The following is an 11,109-nucleotide window of genomic DNA, read 5'->3' as shown; positions in this document are numbered from 1 at the left end:
CAGTCAGTTGGCCAAGTGGTTGTTCTCCAGATTTCTTGACACAACTTGGTGAGCACATCCAGGGCAGCATCTGTTAACTGAAATATGTCAATTGGTATACCATCTATTCCTAGGGCCTTATTTTTTGCTACTTCCTTCAAAGCAGCCTGAACTTCTTTGATCACCACAGGCTCTTGCTCATATGTTGTTTCATGAAATTCTTCTGTGTCCGCCAATTCCTTTCGATACAATGACTCAATATATTCTTTCCACCTTCTTTTAGTACTTCCTTGATCATTGAATATTCTGCCTAAAGCATCCTTGATTATAGCAACTCGAGGTTTGAATTTGTTCTTCAGTTCCTTGAACTTAAGAAATGCTGAGGGAGTTCAGCCCTTTTGATTTTCTGACTCCACTCCTTGCACATTTCATTGTACTATTTTACTCTGTCATCCTGTGCTGCCTTTTCAAATCTTCTATTCAACACTTTAGTATCTTGAATTCTTCCTTGTGCTTTGGCTTCTCTGTGCTCCAGTGCAATTTTCAGAGTCTCTTCTGACATCCATTTTGGTCTTCTCCTCCTCTTCTGTCTTTGCAATGACCGTTTGCCCTCTTCCTGGATGATACCCTTGATATCCTCTCACAACTCGTCTGGTCTTCGCTCATTAGTGTTCAAGGCCTCAAACCTGTTCCTGAGATGGTTCTGAAATTCAGGTGGGATAGACTCGAAGTCATGTACTTTTATCTATAGTTAAGTCATTAGACTGATGAGGCTTCCATGATGAAGAATAAGCCCAACCTCCTAGGCATCAAGTTGGTCCTACTGGCAGAGACCACACCCACAGCTGCTGACAGAGCCCACCTAAAAAGGCAGATCCTGGGGGGTTTTGTCAGATGATTTAGTGATGCACCAGTGCAGGAGATTTGTGCTCTAGCATCCCAGCAATAGTCTAGAAAAATGACCCAGGAGTGTCCTAGTGACAGACATTTAGTAAGTGAGAAATTACTAATTGGTCCACCAAGCCCTGAGATTTTTTTTTATTTCTTTTTGAATGCAAAACATCTAACACTGTCCCAAGCTTAGATCCCTCACAATAGAACTTAAAGAAATAGCAGTCATGATTTAAAAGCAAAATCATTCATTACAGACCAATTTATAATACACATCCTCAAGTTAGACACACTGAGGTGACCTGCATCCACCAACCTGTCGCTCACCCAGACGTGTTCTGTATTGTTACACTTCTGCAGTTCTTATATCAAAGCATAGATACCCATGGAAGAGGCATAGGTGGGCCCCCTGACAAAAGGAAAAGAAGGTCTATTTTCCTAAAACATGTAAGAGTATCAAGAGACTCAACTAACCTCTAGTTGTTGTTGTGTCAAGTCGTAGATGACTCATAGTGACCCTATGAACGAAAGACCTGAACAGTTGTAGAACTGTCATCATTTCTCCAAGTTCATAGAGTTTCCAGAGGCAAGCCATTTTGGAAGTGGATGCCATTCCTACTTCCAGGCCTGTTTCCATCGGGAAGCTCCACCAAACACTGTCCACCATGGGTGACCATTAACACATTTGACACATCACTGTCACAGTTGTTGAGCATCACAACTAACTTACCGTAAAAAAATATAGCTTCTCTATTTTCAGTGGCCTGGGTGGATGTGGAAGAGATAGTTTGCAAAATCTGCCCCAGGTGCCTTTAAGTCAATTCCAATTCAGAGAAATTCTATGCATCTTAGAACAAAACTTTGCTCAGTAAGGTTTTCAGTTGAGTACTGTTTGAAAGTAGATCATTACATCTTTCTTGCAAGACGTCTCTGAGGGGATTTGAACCTCTAACCTTTTAGTCAGTAGCCAAGCATCTTAGCCACTGTCCCAGTCAGGGACTACAGACACACTTTTAAGTGCAGTCAGCCTGTGTTCTGTGATTAGCCCACCATCCAGGACTCCTTCCCTTCCCCGGCCCCTGCCACATACCTCTTTGGAGCACCAGGCACATTTTGGGTGGATGAGCAGACATTCTTCACATGATGTGGCACTTCCACTAGTGCATATGTTGAGACCTTCAAAGCAAGATAAAGACAAAAATGCACTATTTAGTTCCTATTTTAGTTTAGCTATAAACACATACCAGAAAGACATTTACTTGTGTTTGACTATGCAAAGGCATATGACTTGGTGAACTGTAACAAATTATGGATGACAAGAGAATTCCAATACACTTAATGTGCTCATGCAGAACCCGTGCATAGAACAAGAAGTCATTTGAATAAAATAAGGGGATACTGCATGGTTTAAAATCAGGAAAGACATGCATTAGAACTATATTCTTTTAACAAGCTATTCAATCCCTATGCAGAACAAATAATCTAAGAAGATTAATTATATGAAGAAGAATGTGGCATCTGAGTTGGAAGGAGACTTTTTAAAAATTATTATTATTTGTGTGTGTGTACCATCAAATCGAATCTGACTGATACAGGAGGAGACTGTCTCTCCTTCTCCAGCAGAGCATCTGGTGGATTTGAACTGCTCACCTCTGTGATTGCAGTGCAGCATCTTGCCACTAGGCCACCAGAGCTTGCTGGAAGGAGACTTTTTAAGAACATGTGATATACAGATGATACAACTCTGCAGAAAATGAAGATGACTTGCAAGTACTTATCAATAAAGCTCAAAGAACGTAGACTTTAGTACAGATTACACATCAACCTAAAGAAAACAAAAATCCTCACCAATGAATGGACCAATAGGCAACATCATGACAGTGGAAAAAAGATTGAAGCTATCACATGTGGGAAGCCGAACATTAAATTTAATATTAATAATAAACCAAATGCTATATCCTGATAATAGAAGCACTAAGGCATTCCTTAAAAGTCAACATTGTTCTTAGTTTGTATTTACTGAATCCCTCCCTCCTGAGATTAGCATAAGGTAAACAATAGAGAAGAATTTCCTCTTATCTGTAAAAGATTTCCCCATGATCAGTTGGGTTTGTTTTCTACTCCCTTGTGATTCTCTTTTGTTTACTTCCTGATGATTCTCAATAAATACACAGAGAGGCATGGCTTGGGCACTTCAGTCATCAGGACTGCTGGCCCCCTGTCTTTACTCTCTCTCTTATCTCATTCTTGGTTGACTGTCTCATTATTACTTTACCCTCAGTCTGCAACAATTACAGACTTTGTTTTATTTGGATTCACAATCAACACTCATGAAAGCAGTCATCTGCTGTAAAAATGTCTCTGAAATGCCAAAGAGCAAGGATGTCACTTTGAAATCTAAGGTTCACAAGACATGGTATTTTCAATTGCTTTGCATGCATGTCAAACTTAACAATAAATAAGGATGACCAAAGAAGAACTGTTAGCTGTTGTTAGGTGCCTTTTAACTAGATCTCATAGTGACCCCATGAACAACAGATCTGAACTGGATCTGAAGCTTGCATCATCCTGTGCCACCAATAAGCTCTCTGATACACTGAAGTCCATTGTTACAGTCACTGTGTTGAGTAATCTTGTTGAGGGCCTTCCCCTCTTTCACCGATCCTCCACATTTCCTAGCATGATGTCCTTTTCTAAGAACTGACCCCTCCTGCCAACATGACCAAAGAATATGAGACCCAGTTTCTCCATCCTTGCCTGTAAGGAACACTGTAAGAAAGTTGCTTTCCCTCCAAGGCATATTCACACTTTTTTTTTTTTGGCATTTCATGAGATATTCATTTCTCCAACACTACAACTCAAAAGCATCAATTCTTCTGTCGTCTTTAGTCACTTTTTAACTTTCAGATGTATAACAGGGAACTGGATTATGTTGGTGGAAAATATTTGGGCTGGCTGATCAAAGAACAAAACAAATCTATCCTGGAAGAAGTACAGGCAGATTGTTCCTTCAAGGTGTGGATGAGAAGATTCCTCCCAATTTTGGACATGTTACCAGGGGGCTCAGTGCCTGGAGAAGGACACCAGAGTTGGTAAAGCAGAGGGTCACTGGAAAAGAGGAAGGCCCTCAAAGGTGGAACTGACACAGTGATTGCCACAATGGGCTTCAGCACAGCAGAGATTATGAGGACGGTGCAGGGCTGGGCAGTGTTTTGTTGGGTTGTGCACAATGTCACTGTGAGCAAGGGCTGATTTCACGGCACTTAAAAACCATCACACAAGCCTATAGATGATGCTTTAAAATGGGTAGGGAGGAGTAATTTCCGTTTTTAATAAGGAGCCTCTCTAAGGCTGAAAATTACAAGCCCCAGTGTTAACTGCAATTTGCTCATTTGCCAAAGCTAAACATTTACAATGTAAGCGCTCACTCTTACTGTGCTGTTGAGTTGATTCTAAAACATGTTGTTGTTTCAAGCCACTTGTGACTGACAGCAACCCTATATACAACAGCCCTGACCCTTGCTCTAACTTCATTGTCTCTAATACATCTACCACCATTACCCCATTCACTGAGTCAATCCATCTCATCGAGGGTCTTCCTCTCTCGTGCTGTCCTTCCACCCTCCCAAGCATGATGTCCGTCTCCAAGGAATGGCACCTCCTTGCAACATGCTCAGAGTATGTCAGACAGAGCTTCAGAATCCTTGCCTCCAAGGAACAGCCTGATTTCACCCTCTCAAGGATGAACCTGTTTGTTCTCTTGGTGGTCCATGGTGTGTTCAATAGTTGTCTCCTGCACCTCAACTCAAAGACATCCATTCTTCTTCTATCACTCTTAGTCACTGTCCAGTTCTCAGAGGCATAGCAAGTATGGCAAAAACCATGGCCTGGATTAGGCACACCTTATTCTCTAGACTGACATCATTGCTCTTCAGTACTCTGGAGAGATCTCTAACAGGAGACTTTCACAATGCAATTAGTCTTTTGATTTCTTGGCTGCTGGTACCAAGAGTGTTGATTATGGAGTCAGGCAAGCTAAAGCTGTTAGCAATCCTCATCACTTCACTGCCTATCATGATGCTGCCAATCAGCCCAGTGGTGAGAATCTGTTTTCCTAATATTGAGCTTCAATTCATACTGAAGGGTGCAGTCCTTGGACCTTCTGCAGCAAATGCCTTTGGCAAGCAAGGCTACATCATCTGCATAAGTAGATTGTTGAAGAAAGAGTCTTCCTCCAATTCTGATGCAACATTGCTCTTCATAGAGCCCAGCCTCCCAGGTGATCAGCTCCGCATATAGATTGAAAAGGTATGGAGATAGGATGCATCCCTGGCATACACCTTTCCTGATTTTGAACCATGCAGTTTCCTGGCTCTGTTCTGACTATTGCCTCCTGGTCCAAGAATAGGTTTCACATGAGCACAATCAAGTGTTCTGGGATTTCCATTCTTCTCAGAGTCAGTCACAGTTTTGTTGTGATCCACACAGTCAAATGCCTTTGCATAGTCAATGAAACACATAGTGACCCTAAAAGACAAACTAGACCTGCCCTATAGTTTTTTCTGGGCTGATCAGATCACCAGGGCTTTGATCCTACAGAACCACTGGGAGATTCAAACCACCTCCATTCTTTTGAGTTAGCAACTGAGTACTATAACCATTACACCACTGGGGCTCCTTACTCTTGAATTAAGCCCACTCACTGCCAACTGAATCAACTCCAACCAATGAAGACCCTCCTCCATCAGGTTTCTGAGTATCAGGCTTAACAGGAAGAGATTTCCTCATCTTTCCCCTGGGGAGTGGCCAGGTGCATTCAGACTTTTAACCTTTAACCTTTGGTTAGTAGCACAACACTGAAACTACTAGGCCACCAGGGCATATACTGGTATTGCTGTTGTTAGGTGTTGTTATGGGAGTGTCAGAGACGGTGCGATTGGCACAGGACAGAGCGGAGTTTAGGGCTGTTGTACATAGGGTCGCTATGAGTCGCAGGTGACTTGACGGCACATAACAACAGGTGTTGTTAGCTCTGACTTACAGTAACCCCACATACAACACAGAATGAAGCCCTGTCCCATCCTGCTTCATCCTAACCACCTCTGCTTAAGCACCCATTAGCCACTGTGACCTTGAGGCTCTACCTTCTTGTCACTGACTGGTGACCTAGTGGTAAGAAACTGCACTGCAATTCCAAAGGCACATGGTTCAAATCCACCAGCTGCACTGAAGGATGGACAATCTCCAGTGTGATTAACTGCCTCTGAAAACCTGCTGGAGGGTCAGCTATGAGTCGGTTCTGACAGTACACAACAACAACTACATTTCCAAGCATGACGTCTTTCTGTAAAGTCTGGCCTTTCCTGACAATGAACTTTTAAGGAGCACTCTGGCCTGCATTTCTTCCAAGACAGATTTGTTTATGTTAACAATTCCTACTTGTAGACGCACTTGAATTTCCACTCTCTTCCCCGCCTCACTGATAGGGAACATGAGGCCCTTTTACACATAAGACTATATCAAAATCTAATTAAAAAAATAGTACAAAACAGGGAGGGGAGGAAAGAATAGATTCATTTCATTAGGATAGAAGAAAAGAAAATCCAAAATCAAATACTATCAACCCGAAATCTGCATATGAAAGAAGCCAGCACACTCCCTGAGGAAGAATGCACCCAGGAACACAAGGCTGGGGAAGAGAAAGGAAATTCACTAACTCCGTGAATCATCAACAGGTCAAGTAAGAAAAACCCTATCACAGCTTCAGGAGAAAATGAAGAGGCATTCAGTAAATCTAAAAACTCAGAAACTAAGATTAAAAGGAAATTATTTAATCATTGTAAGTTACTTATTTTAAACTCCTCCTCCTTCCCCTGGCATTACTGTAATCTAGGGCAGGAACTCCAAGGGCCCACTCTATGTGGTGGTGGAGTCAAACCCATTACCCACCTTCCTGCCCCTAGCAGCACAGATAACCTTGGTGAAACACACCCTTTTCTGTTTCTCCCTCACTGAATATCCAGGATTGCCTCCGATCAATAGCAGAGTGTATTGGCTTTTCTCTGAATGAAATGACACTGCTGGTCTAACAGATGCTAGTTGCTCTGAATGAAAAGAGAAGTGGAGACAGTCACACTAGGTGGATGGGCAGAAGAGAGACTCTGGGCACTAGTCCTAAGAACTCAGACCCTAAGAGGGGAAATAAACAAGAAAGAGAAGCTATAGGAAAGGGAAGGATTGTTTCCTAGCTTCAGTAAGCACCATAAAAATGTTTATTGTTAAGGCATCTTGAAACTAACATTCTTCTGATTTGCTAATTTTAACTCTCTCTCTGCTTCTCCTTTTTCTCTGGCAGCAACAGAATCTTAAATAGCAAAGGAGCTGACTAGACTGGGTGAGAGTGAACTAGGAAGCTGCACTGTGTCGCTTCATGGGACACAACAGAGAAGAAATACTCCTCAAGGTGGTTGGGACAGAGAGGGAGAAACAGGCAAGGCTCAGGATGCTGGGAAGTTAGGAGACCAGAGCAGTGGTTTCCATCGCAGGAAGCCTCAATCCTGAATCCTGGGCCTCCTCACCACAAGCCATCTCCTTGGGACCCCCGACCCATACCCAAGGAACTAGAAATGCCAAGACAGGCATTTGTCAGACATAATCTCACTGTCTGACTTGTACGGACTCTTGTAGGCTGCATCAGATGAGGAGAAACTGCTGTATGAGCTGAAACGCAACCCTGTGCATGACCTCATGTCGTTAGGTGCAAACAATGGTCAGGGGTTCTTCCCACATATCGACTAAGGTGAGCCTGCCTGCCTCCTGCTCCCATAGATAGCTCCCTTTTATATTTTAAAATAAATCTACATACCCAGTGATTACAGAGGTAACTCGTGGTTGCTGTGATGCTAAATACTGTGATTAGTCTTGAACATACCATGGACTGTCAAGGAAACAAATAGGTCTGTCTTAGAGAAGGTGAAACCAAGTTTCTCCTTGGAGACTAGGATTCTGAAGCTCCAGCTCACATATGTTGGGCACATGGCCAGGAGGAACTGGTCCTCAGAGAAGGACATTATGCTTGGAAGGGTGGAGGAACAGCTCAATAGAGGAAGACCCCAGATGAGATGGATTGATACAGTAACTGGGGTAATGGGGGTAGGTATATTGGAGTCAGGACAGGGCAGCCTTCAGAGCTGTTGTAGACAGGGGTCGCTCTGAGTCACAGGCAACTCAAGAACATGTAACAACGACTCCCTCAAAAAAAGATACAACTCCTAACTCATTGTGTTTGTGGATATAATTCTTCTTGGGAAAAGAATCTTCATGGTGTCCTATCATGTTAAACTTCTGAGGTATAAAGTCACTTTTGAGACACAAAAAGTACAGGCTAGGCACGGAGAAGCAAGTAGGATGGATAAAGATAGCCATCACTTGGGATCACCCTGATGGCGTAGTGATAGGGAGCTGTGCTGCAACCCAAAGGCACGCAGTTCAAATCTACCAACTGCTCCACAGAAGAAATACAGGCAATCTCCTTCCACGCATTTAAATTGCCTCTGGAAGCCTGCCAGAAGGTCTGCTATGATTCGGTTCTGACTCAACAGTACCTAACAGCAATAACAAGAAACCACCAAGGACTAGCAGAAACAGTAGGGAAGCTGGCACAAGGTTTTCCTCCAGCAGAAGCACAGAAAGATGTCCTGTAGAACACATACCCTGAATTCAGTCTTCTGTCTCCTAAACTGCAAATCCAAAGGCACACGGCTCGAATTCACCAGCCACTCCTCAGGTGGGCAGTCTTCTCCAGTGTAAGTGACTGCCTCTGAAAACCCACTGAACTTAAGCCATGAGACAGTTCTAATGGCACATAACAGCAACAAACCATAAAAACCCACATTTGTGGCACATGCCTGGAAGGGTGAAGGGACAGCGCAGGAGAGGAAGACCCCAGGTGAGATGGATTGATACAGTAACTGGGGAAATGGGGGAAGGTGTACCGGAGTTGGTGGGACTGGCTCAGGACAGTGCAGGCTTCAGAGCTGCTGTACGTAGGGTCACTATGGGTCACAGGTGACTTGACAGCACATAACAACAAAGACATCTATTTATCTCCTTTCTGTTATAGCGCCACTAAGAAACTAAGACATTGGCCAAATGATTCCTATTGATCTCTGCTCAAATTTGCAAAAGCTCACAAGCAATACTTTGTCATTACAAGACCCTCATAATTGAGCTCTGAGAACTTGGGTCTATGTTCAGGGACTCAGATATTAAGGGTCCCCTCAGTTCTCACCCAGAATAGACTGGATCTGGTCTGCCAGTCTAAATAATCTTGAACATAATACTGAAAAACTTCAAAGGATATGCTATACATCTAAAATGAAAACACTGAAAAAGAATTTAAAAAAAGTAAAACCAATGTTCATAGCAGTGTTATTCACCATCGTAAGAACATGGAAACAGGCTAAATGTCCAATCACAATTGAATGGATTGAGAAATTGTGGTACATTCACACTATGGAATACTATGCAGCACACAGGATTTTGAAAATTACTACCTAACTTGGGAGGAACTGGAAAGTATTATGCTGAGTGAACTAACTCAGTCCCATAAGGACAAATACTGTATAAGACCATTATTGTTGAAATAGATAATGAGTAAAATATGTATGAGGATTAAGTGGGGGGAAGCAGAGGAGTGAGGATGGGTGGGGGGTGGGTAATCAAAGGCTTGCACAATTTGATGGGTGGAGAGAGGGATAAGTTAAAGAAATGGGAAAAAGCCAATGTGAAAAACAACGTATGCTAACTTTGTAAGTAAACCAGTATAAAGTAATTTCTTTAAAAAAACAACAACAACTATATTATTGCTTTGGTTATTACTAAATACCCATATGCATCAGTAAAGCCATTCTGCCCTTGTTAGCTGTCAAGTTGTCTTTTGACTTCAGGCAACCCCCCCCCCCCCAGCAAACTAGAATAAAGCTGTACCATCCTCTGATCAGCTGCAGACTGGACTATCTTGAGCCCTGGGGTTTTCACAAGTAGATCACCAGGTTTTCCCTCTTTGTCAGTATGGGTCCATTAATTCTGCTGAAAACTGTTTGGCATTGTAGCAACATGCACGTCTCCAATGGTGGGGGGCTAGGCATGAGTTACACTGGCCTTGCACTGAATTGAGGTCTCCCTGATGTAAAGTGAGAATTGTACCAGTGACCCATCAATATCCTAAACGTAGCTTTACTGCACTCAGAATGATTACCCTGGAATCAGACTGCTGACTTGGATCAAGTTCAAGTTCAAGCATCCCTGCACAGAACACTAGGTATGAGATGGTAGAGAGATAGTGATGAATGGCGAGGCCTGGCCTCAGTAAGCCAATCATAGGAAGTCCACTAACCAAAACTTTCACAGTGTGCTGATCCATATGGCTGTACCAGAGTTACTCCCTTTGGCATCTCTCCTGTCCCCACCTATTAATATTTCAGATAGTCTGGACTTGGCAGGGTGAGTCACTCAGCACCAATAAGCATTGAGAAAGGAAGGAAGCAATGAATAAAAAGCTAAACAGCTGGGGTTCACAATGTCAGAGTGTCGTGTCTAGGTCATGGAAACAGGCGCTGGCAGCCCAGATGACGGGCATATCCTTTCTTGGTTGTTCAGTGATCTGTTTGTGCAGTGAACAATTCCAAGTTCAACTTCAACTCCCTGCTGCCCTTTTCCCATTTAATGCCTCTGAAGCTCAGAGTCTGGGCTTATTGCAAACCAATAAAAATACTCTCTCCTTCTGTAAGTCATTCCCTGGCCTCTCCTTTAATCAGTCATACTCAGGCAGCCACCAGGTCCAGTCGACTGTTCCTTCCTGTCTGGTGCCCCTCCAGCCTCACACCACCAAAGGAGCTGGGGTCTGGATCCCAGCAAAGGCCTCTTGGCTGGCATCCCCGCATTCAGCCTTTCTCCACCTCTGTTCACCCTGAATGTTCAGGGTCAGACAACTCCTACCAGAGTGCACAGCCAGCAGTGGGAGTGTTCAGACTGAAAACATTCAATGAGATAACAGAAATGGGTGGTGGTTGTCAGCTGCCGGCCAGCAGGCCCTGACTGAAGGCAACTCATGAACAATGGAGCGAAATCACTAGCCAGGCCTGCAGCAGCCTCATGCTCTGTCAGTCCATTTTTTTTTAAATATTTTAATTTATTTATTTTTCATGTCAATGAACATCTACAGAGATTTTGGAATTC

At 43.2% G+C, this 11,109-nt stretch overlaps 1 protein-coding gene across 1 annotated transcript in view; it reads right to left on the bottom strand.

The window, feature by feature from the left end:
• Positions 1-11,109, bottom strand: part of ITGB5 (integrin, beta 5) — a 198,740-nt gene that overhangs the window by 181,278 nt on the left and 6,353 nt on the right. The window contains exon 2 of the mRNA XM_006884212.1: positions 1,961-2,046. Coding sequence (XP_006884274.1) covers positions 1,961-2,046 — 86 coding nt within the window. The remainder of the gene's footprint in view (positions 1-1,960; positions 2,047-11,109) is intronic.

The sequence above is a fragment of the Elephantulus edwardii genome, unplaced genomic scaffold (assembly GCF_000299155.1).
Source record: "Elephantulus edwardii isolate Elephantulus edwardi_28Jun2011 unplaced genomic scaffold, EleEdw1.0 scaffold00032, whole genome shotgun sequence".
In the NCBI taxonomy this organism is placed as follows: domain Eukaryota; kingdom Metazoa; phylum Chordata; class Mammalia; order Macroscelidea; family Macroscelididae; genus Elephantulus; species Elephantulus edwardii.
This window is presented reverse-complemented; position numbering and strand designations above follow the sequence as displayed.